The sequence below is a fragment of the Microcaecilia unicolor genome, chromosome 1 (assembly GCF_901765095.1).
Source record: "Microcaecilia unicolor chromosome 1, aMicUni1.1, whole genome shotgun sequence".
NCBI classification, from domain to species: domain Eukaryota; kingdom Metazoa; phylum Chordata; class Amphibia; order Gymnophiona; family Siphonopidae; genus Microcaecilia; species Microcaecilia unicolor.
In genome coordinates, this window is record NC_044031.1 from 684899746 (window position 1) to 684919468 (window position 19723).

The 19723-nt window shown below is 45.7% G+C and overlaps 1 protein-coding gene across 2 annotated transcripts in view; it reads left to right on the forward strand.

The window, feature by feature from the left end:
* The window catches only part of TRIP4 (thyroid hormone receptor interactor 4), a 269161-nt gene that overhangs the window by 85237 nt on the left and 164201 nt on the right, over positions 1–19723 (forward strand). For both annotated transcript variants that reach the window (XM_030188088.1, XM_030188095.1), the window contains exon 5: positions 4518–4596. In XM_030188088.1, coding sequence (XP_030043948.1) covers positions 4518–4596 — 79 coding nt within the window. The remainder of the gene's footprint in view (positions 1–4517; positions 4597–19723) is intronic.

Below are 19723 nucleotides of genomic sequence, written 5' to 3' on the forward strand. Positions count from 1 at the left end.
GCTCCCTCTTCTTCTGGATTTGTCCTCTGAAGGATCCCAACTTCCACTCTCTGACGCTCACAGCTTAGATGTTGAGAACATAGAATTTGGGTCTCTTGGATCGCCTGAGAGTGTCTCCTGTATCTTGCTGGCTTCCAGGACAGATTCAACTAAGAGATGTTACTCTTTTAAATGGAGAAGGTTTTGTAAATGCTTCTAACAATCATCTACTGTTTGCCATCTTACCCTACACAAAAACTGCTTGAGTACCTCCTGCACCTTTCTGAGTCTGGTTTAAAAAACAACTCTGTAAGGGTCCATCTCAGTGCAACTGATGGTGAGTCCATTTCTACACAGCCTTTAGTTTGCTTCATGAGAGGTTTGTTGTTGACAAAGCCCCATACAAACTTCCCACTGTGTCATGGGATCTCAACATGGTCTTCATCCAGCTGATAAAGGCTCCTTTTGAGCCTCTGGATACCTGCAGTCTGAAGTTTTTGACCTGGATAGTCATATTTCTGGTTGCAGTCACTTCAGCTTGCAGGGTCAGTGCGCTCCAGGCCCTGGTAGTTCATCCACCATATATTAAGTTCCATCACAACAGAGTAGTCCTTCGCGCGCACCCTAAGTTCCTTCCTAAGGTAGTGTTGGAGTTCCATCTTAACCAGTCATTTGTTCTTCCAGCAGTTTTCCCAAGACTTCATACCCATCCTAGTGAAAGTGTACTGCATACCTTAGACTGCAAGCGATCCTTAGTCTTCTATCTGGAGCGGATTAAATTCCATAGACAGTTGTTTAGCCCCCCCCCCCTTCCCAAATCCCTGGGAAGGATAGTTGGTGGAAGGCTGTTTGGGCTAAAACTTCAGGGGTGCTTCTCCCTGGATTCATTCTTTTACACTTTAAATCTTATCTGTTCTGTTATCATCAGAGGAAGAGATATACTCTGAATCAATTTGTAAAAGAAATTTCCTTTTAAAAACACTTATTTTAGACACCAATCAGATAAAGCCAATTACATTGCAATTTCGTAAAACTTATATTCTGTAACAAGCAATTGGGTCTCTTTCTTCCTGTGAGGGGAACTGAAACAAAATCTACAGCAAAGCTCTAACCAATTCTTCTAAAGTTCTCATCTTCTTTTTCTTCAACCCTGATTTTATACCTTTTTTCCTTTCACTTCTAACTGCATACGTGCAAAGTTTAACGTCTGCTGACCCCCTCCCACCTTCCTAGTTTCTGCTGATGCTGCAGTTAATTTCTTCTACACCCTACCCCAATACTCAGTTTCATTCCTCCAGAAATGTTCTTGTTATGCTCTTGTTTGCATTCCACTCTTATCTTTAAACTTCACTTTGCCCTAGAGTCTGTCTTCACCCTTCTGATTTTCTGCAATGACAGGCTGTCATTTTTGTTACACAACCTCTCCTAATGAAGCAGTGCTAGTCAGGCTTTGCTTCTGTCAGGGGATACAGAGTACACAGACTCCATTTTCATGACAAACAGCCATTATGCACAGAGATTTCCACATAGTCCACTCAGCTTTTTGTTTTGACCCCAACAGTTTGGGGGTATCCATTGGCAAACACACACTTTCAGATTGGCTAGCAGACTGCATCTCCTTTGCTTATACCCAGGCTGGACTGACTCTTGAGGGACATGTCATGGCTCACAATGTTAAGAGTCATGGTGGCATCGGTAGCCCACTTGAGATCAGCCTCCATAGAGGAGATTTGCAAGGCTGCGACATGGTCTTCAGTCCACACATTCACATCACACTATTATCTGGATCAGGATACCCGATGTGACAGTTGGTTCGGATAGACAGTTTTGCAAAATCTGTTCGGTGTCTAGAATCCAATTCCACCCTGCTAGGCCCTGCTTTTTATTTTTCTATTCCAGGCTTCACCTCCGCAGTTAGTTTGTATATAGTTTCAGGTTGATTGAAGTTTTCATCTTGACATTCAAGACTCCCATTATCCTAGCTTTTTTTTTTTTCGGTGAGCCTGGTAGCTATGGATTCCCACGTGTGAGAATAGAAAGGCCTGCCTTTCCTCCGAGAAAAGAAACATACTTACCTGTAGCTGGTGTTCTAGGACAGCAGGCTGTCTATTCTTACATACCCTCCACCTCCCCTAGGAGTTGTCTTTAGTTTAGGGTTTCTGCTTTTTCACCTGATTGGAGGACCTGCGTTTGCTTGTCAGGCGGGAAGGCACCATCCCATGCGAGGTGGGATGCTGCAGGAAAATTCTACACTGTAAGCTAATCAGCGTCCACACCGACCTCTGTCAGGATGATGTTGCCCATATGTGAGAATAGTCGGCATGCTGTCCTCTGAGAACACCAGCTACAGGTAAGCACCTTTGCTTTTTTCATATATCAATTCTGCTATGGAAATCAGACAAGTAAAACTGCATCTTCTCTGACTAAATTATTTTTCTTGAGGCAAGCAGGCCTATTTATTTATTTGTTACATTTGTTTCCCACATTTTCCCACCTATTTGCAGGCTCAATGTGGCTTACAATGTGGCGTATGCCAAGCCGGTAAAGAACAAACACAAAGTGGTATTATGGTAGAATAAGATACATGTGTTACAGACACATTTGGGAATCGTAGAGAGGAGGAGTTGCGTCGAGTCCATTACTAGCTTTAGTTAGTTGTGTAGCAGGGTTCAGGCTTTTAGGTTATGTCAATATGGTATGCTTTTTTGAATAGGTAGGTTTTTAGTGATTTCCTGAAGTTTACATGGTCGTATGTTGTTTTCACGGCTTTTGGAAGTGCATTGCACAGTTGTGTGCTTATGTAGGAGAAGCTGCTTGCATAAGTTGATTTGTATTTGAGTCCTTTGCAGCTTGGGTAGTGAAGATTTAGGTAAAATGTTCTTGTTGATCTGATTGTGTTTCTGGTTGGTAGGTCTATGAGCTCTGTCATATATCCTGGGGCTTCACCATAGATGATTTTGTGGACATGGTGCAGATTTTGAAGGCGATACGTTCTTTGATTGGGAGCCAATGCAGTTTTTTTTGGAGGGGTTTGGCACTTTCGAAACACATTTTTCCAAATATTAACCTAGCTGCCGTGTTTTGGGCAGTCTGTAGTTTCTTTTTAAGTTGTTCTTTGCATACTGCATTGATACCGTTGCAGTAGTCTACGTGGCTTACTACCATTGATTGTATTAGGTTGCGGAATGTTTCTCGCAGGAAGAATGGTTTCAGACATTTGAGTTTCCACATTGAATGGAACATTTTCTTTGTTGTAGTTTTTACTTGGGTCTCTAGGGTGAGGTTTCGGTCGATTGTCACGCCAAGGATTTTCAGGCTGTCTGAGATAAGGAGGGTGTGGTCTGGGGTGATTATATTTGTTGGTTTGTTCACGTATTGTTCACATGTGTTTTTTCCGTATTGAGTTTTAATTGAAATTCGCTTGCCCATGAGTTCATGATGATTTTGTTGGTTATTTCTGTCGGATCGTGTGTGTAAGAAATGTATATTGCGACATCGTCTGCATAGATGAAAGGATTAAGGCCTTTGTTGGCTAAGGATTTGGCTAGTGGCATCATCATTAAGTTGAAGAGGATCGGTGATAATGGTGATCCTTGAGGTACTCCGCAGTCAGGTTTCCACGGTGAAGATATGTTTGTATTTGATTTCATTTGATATGTTCTAGTGGTTAGGAAACCTTTGATCCACTTAATTATGTTTCTGCTGATCCCGAAGTAATTGAGAAGTTGTAGCAATATATTGTGGTCCACCATGTCAAGTGCACTAGACATGTCGAATTGGAGGAGGAGTATGCTTTTTCCTGCTTGAATTTGGCTAGGAGAGTGATTAGTACTGTTTCGGTGCTGTGGTGGGGGCGAAATCCTGATTGTGACTCATGTAGTGTTGAGAATTTGTTTATATAATCAGAGAGTTGTTTGGTTGCCATACTTTCCATCAGTTTAACTACCAATGGGATAGATGCTACTGGGCGGTAGTTTGAGATCTTGTTTGTTTTCATCTTGGTGTCTTTTGGTATTGGGGTGAGTAGGATATTGCCGTTTTCCTTAGGGAAGAGACCTTTATTGGAGCATGTGGTTTAGGTGTGATGTAAGATCTACTATGAAGCATTCAGGAGCGGATTTTAATAAGTAGCTGGGGCAGGTGTCCAGTCTACATTGAGTGTCGGTGAACCTTTTAATTGCCTGGGTAACTTTCGGCAGTGAGGAGGGCGAAGTTGGACTAGGTTCGGTCCGCTGGGTATTCTCCTGGGGTTGGATGCAAGCCATTGATGAAGTATCCAATATTAGTGGTGTTCTGAGGTAGCGTGTTACGTAGTTTTGCAATTTTTTCATAAAAGTATTTGGCAAGTTTGTCTGCCGATGGGACGTCTGTGTTGGTTGTGGTAACCAAGGTAGTGTCTAGTAATTTGGTCACAAGTTTGTATAGTTTCTTTGCGTCTTTGTAATTTGGCCTTACTTGGGAAAGAAGGGGCTCAGGGCAATATTAATGCTGCTGTGAGTAGCTGCTGCTTTAGATGTGGTGCTGTTTCCTTTCCTTAGGTGTGCACAAGAGAGGAGCAGGACATTTTGCAGCGGGATTCCAACAAGAGCCAAAAGCTGCTGAAGAAACTCATGTCAGGTTGGTGGTGTCAGTGCTCTGTGATGCACACTAGATAATATCTCTTTACCCTGCCTCTTTTGTGTATTGTTTAGCCAGCTGCACACCAGAAACAATTAAAACTTAACAACTGTGACCCAGAAAGCATGTACTCTAAATAGCTAGAATGTCGGCTTCCTTACTCTTAATACATAAGATTAATAACATGGAGGCTAGAGGCTGAATGATGCAACTCTTTTTTTAACAATTTTGACCGAAATTGAAAATACCCCCCAAAATCATTGACTTGTTTTGGCCCTAACCGAAACTGTTCCCCCTCCACCCTTGAAGAGTAGCCTTCCCTTAGGAACCTCACCAATATGCTGCCTCCCGGGCCTACCTTACAATCCTTGATGGTCTAGAGATGGAGTCGAGAGAGGAGTGTCCTCCATTCACTCTTGCCCATGCCGGCTCCACTATCAATAAGTCTGCCACGATATCTAGTGGCAGTTTTGTCACGGCAGTCATTTTGTGATTGTAAGGTAGATCAGACTCTGCTTTCAAAATGGCTGCCACATCCTTTACTTTACAATTACAGAATGGCTGCTGTGACCTCCCATAAGGCTGTCGTTTGAGGTCACAACAGCCATTTTGATAGCAGAGTCGGCATGGGCAGGAGCGAATGGGGATTGCTCCTGCCTTGACTACACCTCTAGACCATCAGGGACTGTAAGATAGGCCCAGGGAAAAGGGTCAAGGGAGGGAGGGAGAGATGCTACTTCTGATTAGGGGGATGGTTTGGCTACTGCTGAAAACAAGTGACAGGTTTTGTATGAAACCAAACACAGGCAGTGATATGTTTTTGGTATGTCCGAAAAAAGGCCAAAGATGAATTTTGGTCTGGTTTCAAGCCAGATCTGAAACTTAAACCAAATTGTAGTCGGCCTCTAATCTCTGTATTGTGAAGTTTGGGCTGTGTGCCTCCCTTATTTTATAGACTTTCAAAACTTAGATATAAAGTTTCATGCAGAAAAAATTTAGTTGTGTAATAGAGGAGGTAAGGTAGAGTTGTCATGATAGAGATGTTCAAAAACCTGAAGGTATTAATGTACAAGAGGCATACCTGTTCTAAGGAAAAGGATGGTAGAAGAGTGGAATGTCCTTTTGGAATGAGTGATGGTGGCTAAAACAGTAACTGAGTTTAAGAGAGCATGGATTAAGCGCAGAGTATCCTTAGTGGATAGAAGTGATCTGAGCAGAAAGTAAAGAATAGGAAAGGTTAGTAGTGTAGGGGTAATTCAGGAATCTACGTTTCTGGATTGTCTGACGGATTGTGATGGTAGAATCAACTGGTAGCTGGGTCTGTCTGGCAGGCTATAAGTCCTTTAACTATAAGTCATAGGAGAAACATAAATTAAAAAGAAGAGAGAAGTAGACATTATTAACTAGTTTCCATAGTGTACTACCCTTTTCCGCATAGTTTTAAACTGAAACATTCCCTAGAGGTAGAAACTTAACAGCCAAGAGTGTTTAAAAGGATAGTAGCAAGGCTCAAACATTGTACTAAAGAGAAAGTTATTTTCTGTTGTTTGCCTGCTGGAGAGAGAGCACTGCTTCTGACCTGAATTAGGTGTTAAGGTATGAGGAAGTAGAATATTAGCAAAGGTTACTAAGGGTAATCTGATTACTGGATTAGCTTCAAAAGGTTGTTTGAAGCAGTCTCCTTAGAATCCAAACTATATAGAGAGGAAAGGTCCCACTTAACTTTCTTTCTGAGAAGTTCTGAGAGAAGAGGACATTTCTGTGGTTGTGACATTATTTTGCTCTGTGCATGGTAACTTAAAGATTCAGATTTTTTTTTTTAGTTACATTTTGTACCCCGCGCTTTCCCACTCATGGCAGGCTCAATGCGGCAGGCAATGGAGGGTTAAGTGACTTGCCCAGAGTCACAAGGAGCTGCCTGTGCTGGGAATCGAACTCAGTTCCTCAGTTCCCCAGGACCAAGGTCCACCACCCTAACCACTAGGCCACTCCTACTCCCGTTAATGCCACAGCATTAACTGATAGGCTGTAGAAGGCACAGCAGGCCTAGCTTAGTCCTCATTTCCACCCCCCTCCCCAGCTACCACTCACCACTAGCTCAACTCTTCACTTATGGTCAATTATTGTAATTAGGACAGCAAGAGGAGAGTTTTCATTAGAGTTTTAATTACATTTAATTATTTTCTAAGAAGCAAACACTAAATAAATGACATATTAAGCCATATAATCTTAAGGCTCTTTATATTCATATGATATCCCTAGTACTTTAAGAAGTTTTCATTAAACAACTCTATAATATCAAGATGCAGACAGCAGTCCAGCAGCAAGATGGGTTCTATCCAGTCTTTTGCATTGAGTGTCTCATATGTGATTATCTCCCAGTTGGTGAGAGGTTATATGTATGTGCTCGATGCAAAGAGCTTCTAGTTCTTAGAGAAAGTCCTTTCTTTTGAGGCTAGAGTAGCAGACTTAGAGGAGCTGAGGGAGACAGAGAGGTACATAGAGGAGGCCTAAAAGGACATTGTAGAGATGTCGCACCTCCAGTCTGGCTGCCCCCATGCTGCTTTGGAGGAGGGAGGTCTTCTAGAAGGAGAGCATCACCCTGGTGAAGCTGGAAGTAATCCTGTAGCCAGGACAAGCCTATCGGGGAATGCAGTGTCCTTTCACACTGAGGATGTATCTCCAGGAGATTTTGCCTAGGAGGGAAGGGTTAGGATGGCTGTTGTAGTTGGTGATTCAATTATTAGGCATGTAGATAGCTGGGTGGCTGGTGGATGTGAGGATCGCCTGTTCACTTGTCTGCCTGATGCGAAGGTGGCAGACCTCACTCGTCACCTAGTTAGGATTTTAGATAGTGCTGGGGAAGAGCCGGCTGTCTTGGTACATGTAGGTACCAATGACATACAGTGGGGGAAATAAGTATTTGATCCCTTGCTGATTTTGTAAGTTTGCCCACTGACAAAGACATGAGCAGCCCATAATTGAAGGGTAGGTTATTGGTAACAGTGAGAGATAGTACATCACAAATTAAATCCGGAAAATCACATTGTGGAAAGTATATGAATTTATTTGCATTCTGCAGAGGGAAATAAGTATTTAATCCCTCTGGCAAACAAGACCTAATACTTGGTGGCAAAACCCTTGTTGGCAAGCACAGCGGTCAGACATCTTCTGTAGTTGATGATGAGGTTTGCACACATGTCAGGAGGAATTTTGGTCCACTCCTCTTTGCAGATCATCTCTAAATCATTAAGAGTTCTGGGCTGTCGCTTGGCAACTCGCATCTTCAGCTCCCTCCATAAGTTTTCAATGGGATTAAGGTCTGGTGACTGGCTAGGCCACTCCATGACCCTAATGTGCTTCTTCCTGAGCCACTCCTTTGTTGCCTTGGCTGTATGTTTTGGGTCATTGTCGTGCTGGAAGACCCAGCCACGACCCATTTTTAAGGCCCTGGCGGAGGGAAGGAGGTTGTCACTCAGAATTGTACGGTACATGGCCCCATCCATTCTCCCATTGATGCGGTGAAGTAGTCCTGTGCCCTTAGCAGAGAAACACCCCCAAAACATAACATTTCCACCTCCATGCTTGACAGTGGGGACGGTGTTCTTTGGGTCATAGGCAGTATTTCTCTTCCTCCAAACACGGCGAGTTGAGTTCATGCCAAAGAGCTCAATTTTTGTCTCATCTGACCACAGCACCTTCTCCCAATCACTCTCGGCATCATCCAGGTGTTCACTGGCAAACTTCAGACGGGCCGTCACATGTGCCTTCCGGAGCAGGGGGACCTTGCGGGCACTGCAGGATTGCAATCCGTTATGTCGTAATGTGTTACCAATGGTTTTCGTGGTGACAGTGGTCCCAGCTGCCTTGAGATCATTGACAAGTTCCCCCCTTGTAGTTGTAGGCTGATTTCTAACCTTCCTCATGATCAAGGATACCCCACGAGGTGAGATTTTGCGTGGAGCCCCAGATCTTTGTCGATTGACAGTCATTTTGTACTTCTTCCATTTTCTTACTATGGCACCAACAGTTGTCTCCTTCTCGCCCAGCGTCTTACTGATGGTTTTGTAGCCCATTCCAGCCTTGTGCAGGTGTATGATCTTGTCCCTGACATCCTTAGACAGCTCCTTGCTCTTGGCCATTTTGTAGAGGTTAGAGTCTGACTGATTCACTGAGTCTGTGGACAGGTGTCTTTCATACAGGTGACCATTGCCGACAGCTGTCTGTCATGCAGGTAACGAGTTGATTTGGAGCATCTACCTGGTCTGTAGGGGCCAGATCTCTTACTGGTTGGTGGGGGATCAAATACTTATTTCCCTCTGCAGAATGCAAATAAATTCATATACTTTCCACAATGTGATTTTCCGGATTTAATTTGTGATGTGCTATCTCTCACAGTTACCAATAACCTACCCTTCAATTATGGGCTGCTCATGTCTTTGTCAGTGGGCAAACTTACAAAATCAGCAAGGGATCAAATACTTATTTCCCCCACTGTAGGAAAATGTGGGAGGGAGGTTCTGGAAGCCAAATTTAGGCTCTTAGGTAGAAAGCTCAAATCCAGAACCTCTAGGGTAGCATTTCAGAAGTTCTCCCTGTTCTACGTACTGGGTCCAAGAGACAGGCAGAGCTCCGAAGTCTCAATGTGTGGATGAGGCGATGGTGCAGGAAGAAGGGTTTTAGATTTGTAAGGAACTGGGCGACATTCTGGAGAAGGGGGAGCCTATTCCGGAATGATGGACTCCACCTTAACCAGGATGGGACCAGGCTGCTGGCATCAACATTTAAAAAGGAGATAGAGCAGCTTTTAAACTAGAACCTGGGGGAAGGCCGACAGTTATTCAAAAGTGCATGGTTTGGAACAAGTTATCTTTCAAAGATGTCACCAAAACAGGGAAGATAGGGTATCCCAATAACGAGGTTGCAGTAGAGACCATAGTAGACCAGATGTCTTTAAATAAAAAGAAGATAAAACATTGCAAATTACTGCTGCTGAGCAAGATGTAAATAGGAGCAACAAACATAGTTTGAAATATCTATATGTGAATGACAGAACCTAAGAAATAAGATGGGAGAGTTAGAATATGTTGCACTAAATGAACAATTAGATATAATAGACATCTCTGAGACCTGGTGGAAGGAGGATAACTAGTGGGACACTGTCATACCAGTGTACAAATTATATCATAGTGATAGGGTGGATCAAATTGGTGGAATAGGAGCATTGTATGTTAAGGAGGGCCTTGAATCAAATAGATTGAAAATTCTGCAGGAAACAAAACACATTTTGGAATCCCTATGGATTGAAATGTGATGTGGAAAGGGGAAAAGGATAGTTGTAGGAGTGTACTACTGTCCACCTGGCCAGGATGAACGGACTGATGTAGAAATTTTATCGGAAATTAGGCTAAAAAACTGGGGAACACAATAATAATGGGTGATTTCAATTACCCTGATATTGACTGGGTAAATGTAACATCAGGGCATGCTAGGGAGGTAAAAGTTCTTGAAATCAAGGACTACTTTATGGAGTGGCTGGTACAGGAGCCAACGAGGAGGAAAAATTCTAGATCTGGCGCAGGAGGTAATGGTGGTGTAGCCACTTGATAACAGTGATCATAATGTGATCAGATATGATATAAGCTTTGGAGTAAGTACATACAGAAATCCAATAAGTTACTATTTAGCGTTCAAAAAGGAGATAAAATGAGAAGCACTGTGAAAAAATATTTTAGAGGAGCAGCTGTGAAGGTCAAAAATTTACATTGGGCATGGATGCCCAGGCCAAATATATTCCATGTATTAAAAAAAGGAGGTTCTCCAAGGACAAACAGGCTGCTTGTTCTCACATGTGGGTCGACGTCCGTGTCGGCCCAGGAAACGGAGCAAATTTTTGAAGCAAAAATAAAAAGTTTTGCCCAGAGTCTTCTGGCGCGTGAATCACGCGCACCGCGCATGTGCGGATGACTTCCCGCCCGTCACGCAAGTGTGCCCCTTAGTTCTTTTTTGTCCACGACGAGGTGACAGGATTTTTCTGCTCTCCTCGTTTTTGGCCCAGGAACAGAGTCTGACGACTATTTTCTTTCTATTTCTTTTATTTTTGTTATTTTCTTTAAAAAAACAAAGCAAAAAAAAACATATTTACTCCCGTAGTCTCTTTTAGTATTTTTGCCTATTTTTAAGTATCCTTTCTTTTCGACGTGGCCGGCCTTTAGGCCGCGCGGTTGAGTTTTTCCCTTTTTGTGCCCTTTACTTTTTTGGCACGATCACGTTGTTTGATTTCGCCGAAGCCATTTTTCCTTCCATGTCATCGAAGACACCCAGCATCTTCAAACATTGTACTTGGTGCAACCGGACCATCTCAGGTACTAATACCCACGCTTGGTGTATCCAGTGCCCAGGGCTCGAACATTGCTCAGCCGCTTGTAGTCTGTGTCTTCGTATGAAGAAACGGACCCAAGCGTCTCAAGAATCCCAACAGGAAAAGCTTTTTGGGACTCGGTCCGTTCCTTCGACGTCGACTTCGGTACCGAGGTCGGCGGCGTCGACATCGAAAGGAGCATCAACGTCGGGAGAAGAGGTCATGGCTGCTGAGAGACCAACTCGTGCTGGGAGCAGTGAGGTGTCGAGTGGGTCTCCACCTGCCTCTAGGCCTCCTGTTATGCGGACCCAGCCCCGAGGAGACGTGAGGATTCCACATCCTCATCGGTACCGAGGAGTCTCGATGACGGGCGTCGAGCGAAGGCAAAGAAGCACAGTCATCGTTCTCCTTTGACACACAGTGCCGGGAGCTCCGGGGCGTTGAGAGAGTCGGCACCTGAGAAGCGTCGGCACCGAGAGGATCGCTTCCCCTCGATACAGGAGGTGCCGATGCGTAGGTCTCCTAGCAGCTCAGTACCTGCTCCCAAGCCTCCACAGATTTTGACACCGCCTGTTCCACCGACCCCACAGCCTTCTCCAATGGCGGCTCTCGACAAGCGCATCCGGGCCTTGTTTCCAGTACTTTTGGAGGGACTGCTACGTCAGTCAGCTTCGGTGTCAGGGGTGCTTGCACCTTCTGTACCATCTGCTGCAGCGATGTCTGGCCCTTCTCCTGCCACCCAGGTCGATTCCTCTTTGACGTCGGTGGAGGAAGCTTCGCTGCAGTCCGAGCGGGCGTCGGTCTCTCGACATCGCCATCGAGGCAGGTCCAGTGTCGGAGTACCTTAAGAGAGGTTGCGTCTGATACTGAGTAGGAGCGTTCGTAGGAGTCAGAGGACGATCCCAAGTACTTTTCTTCTGATGAGTCCTATGGGATTCCCTCTGAACCTTCCCCTCCACCAGAAAGGAGACTATCTCCACCGGAGAGTCTTTCCTTTTCCTCTTTTGTCCAGGAAATGGCTACAGCTATTCCCTTCCCTGTGGAGGTTGAGGATGAGCCCAGGACTGAGATGCTCGAAGTCCTGGACTATTCTTCTCCACCTAAAGAGGCTGTGACAGTCCCTCTGCATAAGGTACTGAAGGAAGTCCTTATGCGAAACTGGTCGGCCCCCCTGTCTGGTCCCCAAGAAAGCTGAATCCCAGTATTGGATCCATGGTAAACCTGGATTGATGAGGTCTCAGTTACCCCACAATTCTATGGTGGTGGATTCCGCCCTCAAGAGAGCCAGAAGTACTAGACACTATGCTTTGGTGCCCCCAGGCAGAGAAGCTAGGACTTTTTGGATTCTTTTGGGAGGAAGACATATCAGGTCGCCATGCTCGCTGCCAAGATTCAATCATACCAGCTCTTCACGAGTGTTCACTTGTGGGATTCAATAAGGCAACTGTCTAGCTTGGTTGATGCACTCCCTCCCGAGCAAGCTGAGCCTTTTCGCCAAGTGGTCAGGCAGCAGAAGCCATGTTGAAAATTCCTGGCCAGGGATACGTTCGACACTTTTGATGTAGCATCCAGGATTGCTGCTCAAGGTATAGTGATGCGTAGACTCTCATGGCTGCGTGTCTCTGACCTGGATCATTCGGTCCAGCAGCGAATGGCGGATGTTCCTTGCCGGGGGGAAAACGTTTTTAGTGAAAAAGAAGAGGATCTTGTTGATCAGATCAAGAAGCATAATGATGCTATGGATTCTCTCTCCCACCGGGCGTCTTCTGCTACTACCTCCTCATCTAGGAGGTATTTTGGGGGGAAGAGGGGTGCTCCCTATTCCTATCCTAGGCGTAGGTACACTCCTGCTTCTCGACAGCCTTCTCAGGCTCAGCCCCAGCATGCTCATTCTAGTCAACAGCTTGCATCTAAGGCCCGTGCTGCTCCCCAGCAAAAGCAGTGAACGGGCTTTTGACTGGCTCCAGTTCAGCATAGCCTCTGTAAAAGTGTCCGTACCGGACGACTTGCCGCTTGGGGGGAGGTTGATATTTTTTCACCAAAGGTGGCCTCTCGTAACCTCTGACCGGTGGGTCCTTCAGATAGTCCGGTCACAATACACCATCAATCTGAAATCCAAACCTCCAGGAGCTCATTCTTACAGTTTCCAGCACAAACAGTTACTTGCAAAGGAACTCTCCGCCCTTCTGAAGGCCCAAGCGGTCGAACCCGTTCCACCAGGGGAAGAAGGGCTGGGATTCTATTCCAGGTACTTCCTTGTGCAGAAAAAGACGGGGGGGGGGGGGAGGGGGATGCCTCCCATTCTAGATCTAAGGGCCATGATCAAATTTCTTGTCCGAGAAAAGTTCAGGATGGTTTCCCTGGGCACCCTTCTTCCCATGATTCAAGAAAACAATTGGCTATGCTTTCTGGACTTAGATGCTTACACACACATTTCGATACTTTCAGCTCACAGGAAGTTTCTTCGATTTCGGCTGGGAACACAGCACTTTCAGTACTGTGTACTGCCCTTTGGTGTGGCGTCTGCCTAGTGGTAGTCGCAGCGTTGTTACTCAGACTGGGAGTGCATGTGTTCCCTTATCTCGACTATTGGCTGGTGAAGAGCACCTCGAAGGCAGGCACTCTACAGTTCATGCGAATGACTATTTAGGTGCAAGAACTATTGTGGTTCGTGATCAGTTACTCCAAGTCCCATCTCACTCCAGTCCAAAAGTTGGAATTCATTGGAGCTCTGTTGAACACAAAGACAGCTTGAGCTTATCTTTCTGAGGCAAGGGCAGACAACCTTCTGTTCCTGATGTCCATAGTTCAAACGTCTCAACAGATCACGGATCGGCAGATGTTGAGACTTCTGGGGCACATGGCCTCCACAGTTTATGTGACTCCCATGGCATGACTACACATGAGATCAGCTCAATGGACCCTAGCTTCCCAGTGGTATCAAGCTGCAGGGAGTCTAGAGGATGTAATCCAACTGTCTACCAACTTCAGGAATTCTCTGCAGTGGTGAACAATTCAATCCAATTTGAGCTTGGGACGTCCATTCCAAATTCCTCAGCCACAAAAAGCGCTGACAGTGGAGGCATCCCTCCTGGGGTGGGGAGCTCATGTAGATGGGCTTCACATTCAAGGAGCCTGGTCCTTTCAGGAAAAAGGTCTTCAGATCAATCTGGAATTGCGAGCGATCTAGAACGGTCTAAAGGCTTTCAGAGACCGGCTGTCCAACCAAATCATATTGATTCAGACAGACAATCAGGTTGCCATGTATTACACCAACAAGCAGGGGGGCACCGGATCTCACCCTCTGTGTCAGGAAGCCATCCAGATGTGGCTTTAGGTGCGCCGTTATGGCATGTTTCTGCAAGCCACTTATCTGGCAGGCGTAAACAATAGTCTGGCCAACAGGCTGAGCAGGATAATGCAACCTCACGAGTGGTCACTGAACTTGGGCATAGCCACAAGATCTTCCAAGCGTGAGGCACCCCCTCGGTGGAACTTTTGCCACTCAGATCAATCACAAGGTCCCTCAGTTCTGTTCCAGGCTTCAGGCCCATGACAGACTAGCGTCAGATGCCTTTCTCCTACATTGGGGGACAGGCATCCTGTATGCGTATCCTCCCATACCCCAAGTGGGGAAGACTTTGCTGAAACTCAAGCAAGAGTGCGGAACCATGATTCTGATTCCTCCCTTCTGGCTGCATCAGATTTGGTTCCCTCTTCTTCTGGAGTTGTCCTCCGAGGAACTGTGGAGATTAGAGTTTTCCAACCCTCATCACCCAGAACGAGGGGTCGCTTCTGCATCCCAATCTCCAGTCTCTGGCTCTCACAGCCTGGATGTTGAGAGCTTAGAATTCGCTTCCTTGGGTCTTTCAGAGGGTGTCTCCCGAGTCTTGCTTGCAGGAAAGATTCCACGAAGAGGTGTTACTCTTTTAAATGGAGGAGGTTTGCTGTCTGGTGTGACAGCAAGGCCCTAGATCCTCTTTCTTGTCCTACACGGACCCTGCTTGAATACCTTCTACACTTGTCTGAATCTGGTCTCAAGACCAACTCTGTAAGGGTTCACTTTAGTGCAATTAGTTCTTATCATCGCCATGTAGAGGTTAAGCCTATCTCTGGACAGCCTTTAGTTGTTCGCTTCGTGAGAGGTTTGCTTTTGTCAAAGCCCCCAGTGAAACCTCCACCAGTGTCATGGGATCTCAACGTCGTTCTCACCCAGCTGGTTGAAAGCTCCTTTTGAGCCACTGAATTCCTGCCATCTGAAGTATTTGACCTGGAAGATCGTTTTCTTGGTGGCTGTTACTTCAGCTCGTAGGGTCAGTGAGCTTTCAGTCCTTGGTAGTGCATGCACCTTATATCAAATTTCATCACAACAGAGTAGTCCTCCACATGCACCCTAAGTTCCTGTCGAAGGTGGTGTCGGAGTTCCATCTGTACCAGTCAATTGTCTTGCCAATATTCTTTCCCCGTCCTCATACCCACCCTGGCGAAAGAAGTTTGCATACCTTGGACTGCAAGAGAGCATTGGCCTTTTATGTGGAGCGGACAAAGCCCTTCAGACAGTCCGCCCAGTTGTTTGTTTCTTTTGATCCCAACAGGAGGGGAGTCGCCATCAGAAAACGCACAATCTCCAATTGGCTAGCAGATTGCATTTCCTTCACTTATGCCCAAGCTGGGCTGACTCTAGAGGGCCATGTCACTGCACATAATGTTAGAGCCATGGCTGCGTCAGTGGCTCACTTAATGTTAGCCTCCATTGAAGAAGAGATTTGCAAGGCTGCAACGTGGTGATCAGTCCACAGATTCACATCTCACTACTACCTTTAGCAGGATACCTGATGCGACAGTCGGTTTGGGCAGTCGGTGCTGCAGAATCTGTTTGGGGTTTAGAATTTTGATTTAACTAAGGGGCACGCTTGCGCAATGGGCGGGAAGTCATCCATATGTGTGTGGTGCGAGTGATTCACCAACTAGAAGACTCTGGGCAAAACTTTTTATATTTGCTCCGTTTCCTGGGCCGACGCGGACGTCGACCCACATGTGAAAACAATCAGCCTGCTGTCCTCGGAGAATACCTCCTTCAAGTAAGTATCTTCGCTGTGGGGGAAGGGGGAAAGGAGAGCGGGATGGTTATGTTGGAAGTTTGCCTTTCTGCAGCATTGAGAGGTATTCATGGTTCACATATGCTATTTATTGTGGATGTCTGCATTAATTAATTAATTAAGATCATTTATACCCCGCCTTTTGGAACAGTTGTGCAGCCTTAAAACAGCTTACAATGAACTAGCGAAATAAATACAGTTACATTTGAATAGTTGGGGACATAAAACAGGGTAAGAAGGGAAGGGAAAGGGGGGAAAAAACTAATATGGTCTCCAGGCGAGTCAGGAGGGATGATGGAGATCCAGACAAGTCCAGGCGAGGTGATCCTCGAAGGGGCGCAGAGAAGAACAGGAGCAACATGCAGCCAGGAGTTGATGAAAGCTGGAGCCAGGCAACACAAACGACGGGGGCAACGACGTTGGATCCAAGATGGCAATTCAAACGGCCCTCCTCCGCAGCACCAACCGCCAGGGCGCCAGCAAAGAACGAATCTGCAGCCAATGTCAGCTTCAGCTCTGTCCTGCACACCGTCAAGCCAGATGAATCAGACGATAGCGGCCGTGGCCCTGCAGCTGGTGCACCGCACTCCTTCACACAAGTGATCACACCAACAGCCAACCTGGCGACCCGCACCTCCGCGCTGCAAACACCCACGTCCGCCCCGGAGGGGACCAGCTGGGCAGCACTCCCTCCCATGTCCGCGACGCACACACCATGCGTCCCAAACTGCTCAGGTGGAGACCCACGAGGAGAGCAAGGCGGATGGACGACGGCGCAACGCACTCCGGATGGGTTGCGGCCAGTCGGTGGTTGATCCGCGAAAACGGCGACAAGGGACCAATTCGACAAGTCGGACAACCCTCCGCTGGGCTTCTCATGGCACCCCGAACCAGGACAAGCCCGGGACCAGCGATGATGAGCCAAAACAAGGGCAAGTGCCGACGGGATAGCCCGAGGGCCACCAGAGCTAACGACTCCCCGACCTGCTACGCGGCGGCCATTTTTTAATACTAATAAAGATTATTTAAACATAAAAAAGGAGGAAGGAAGACCAAATGACAGTTGGTATAGTTAAAAGGTGAGATGAAGGATGCTGTTGGAGCTGAAAGAAAATCCTTCAGAAAATGGAAGAAAGATCCAACTGAAAATAATAGGAAACAGCGTAAGCAACAGCAAGTCAAATGCAAAGTGCTGATAAGGAAGGCAAAGAGGGACTTTGAAAAAAAAGGTTGCATTGGAGACAAAAACACATAGTAAAAACTTTTTTAGGTATATTAAAAGGAAGAAGCTGGCAAAAGAATCAGTTGGACTGCTAGATGACCGAAGGGTAAGAAGGGTACTCAAGGAAGACAAAGCCATAGCAGAGAGATTAAATGAATTCTTTGCTTCGGTCATTACCAAGGAAGATTTGGGAGAGATACTGGTGCCAGAAATGGTATTCAAAGCTGATGAGTCATAGAAACTGAATGAAATCTCTATAAACTTGGAGGATATAATGGGGCAATTTGACAAATTGAAAAGTAGCAAATCTCCTGGACCGGATAGTACTCATCCCAGAGTACTAATAGAATTGAAAAATGAACTTGCAGAACTATTGATAGTAATATGTAATTTATCTTTAAAATCAAGCATGGTATCGAAAGATTGGAGGGTTGCCAATGTAAAACCAATTTTTTTTTTTAAAGGTTCCAGTGGTGATCTGGGAAATTATAGACAGGTGACCCAGACTTCAGTGACCGGCAAAATGGTAGAAACTATTATAAAGAGTAAAATTAAAGGGGGGGGGGGACAGGATTGTAGACTCCCGCAGAGAAAACATAAACTAGAGAGAGCAATCAGGAATAAGGCTTCTCCATATAATAGTAAGATGAGCAAAATATTGCATAAGCTCACATGGCATAGGATGTATAAGCTGTTGGCTCTGTGGTGTAATCTGCCGATAGAAGAGGGAGGGGGGAGGGCAGGGTTAGAGATCAAGGGGATAAAAGTTGAAAGTCCAATGTTCTGATATTGAATAATGTCTTCTCTATAAACACTAAATGTAACGTTTTCATTCAATGTCAATAAAAATGATTTAAACATAAAGAGTAAAATTACAGAGCCTATTCAAAAGCATGAATTAATGAGACAAAGCCAATATGGATTTAGTGAAGGGAAATCTTGCCTCACCAATCTATTACATTTCTTTGAAGAGGTGAACAAACATGTAGATAAACGTGAGTCGGTTGATATTGTCTAGCTGGATTTTCAAAAGGCATTTGACAAAGGACCTCATGAAAGATTCCAGAGGAAATTGGAGAGTCATGGGGTAGGAGATAGTGTTCTATAAAGACTGGTTAAAGGATAGAAAACAGAGAGTAGGGTTAAATGGTCAGTATTCTCAATGGAGAAGTGTAGTTAGTGGGGTTCCCCAGGGGTCTGTGCTTTGACCGCTGCTTTTTAACATACAGTGGGGGAAATAAGTATTTGATCCCTTGCTGATTTTGTAAGTTTGCCCACTGACAAAGACATGAGCAGCCCATAATTGAAGGGTAGGTTATTGGTAACAGTGAGAGATAGCACATCACAAATTAAATCCGGAAAATCACATTGTGGAAAGTATATGAATTTATTTGCATTCTGCAGAGGGAAATAAGTATTTGATCCCCCACCAACCAGTAAGAGATCTGGCCCCTACAGACCAGGTAGATGCTCCAAATCAACTCGTTACCTGCATGACAGACAGCTGTCGGCAATGGTCACCTGTATGAAAGACACCTGTCCACAGACTCAGTGAATCAGTCAGACTCTAACCTCTACAAAATGGCCAAGAGCAAGGAGCTGTCTAAGGATGTCAGGGACAAGATCATACACCTGCACAAGGCTGGAATGGGCTACAAAACCATCAGTAAGACGCTGGGCGAGAAGGAGACAACTGTTGGTGCCATAGTAAGAAAATGGAAGAAGTACCAAATGAATGTCAATCGACAAAGATCTGGGGCTCCACGCAAAATCTCACCTCGTGGGGTATCCTTGATCATGAGGAAGGTTAGAAATCAGCCTACAACTACAAGGGGGGAACTTGTCAATGATCTCAAGGCAGCTGGGACCACTGTCACCACGAAAACCATTGGTAACACATTACGACATAACGGATTGCAATCCTGCAGTGCCCGCAAGGTCCCCCTGCTCCGGAAGGCACATGTGACGGCCCGTCTGAAGTTTGCCAGTGAACACCTGGATGATGCCGAGAGTGATTGGGAGAAGGTGCTGTGGTCAGATGAGACAAAAATTGAGCTCTTTGGCATGAACTCAACTCGCCGTGTTTGGAGGAAGAGAAATGCTGCCTATGACCCAAAGAACACCGTCCCCACTGTCAAGCATGGAGGTGGAAATGTTATGTTTTGGGGGTGTTTCTCTGCTAAGGGCACAGGACTACTTCACCGCATCAATGGGAGAATGGATGGGGCCATGTACCGTACAATTCTGAGTGACAACCTCCTTCCCTCCGCCAGGGCCTTAAAAATGGGTCGTGGCTGGGTCTTCCAGCACGACAATGACCCAAAACATACAGCCAAGGCAACAAAGGAGTGGCTCAGGAAGAAGCACATTAGGGTCATGGAGTGGCCTAGCCAGTCACCAGACCTTAATCCCATTGAAAACTTATGGAGGGAGCTGAAGCTGCGA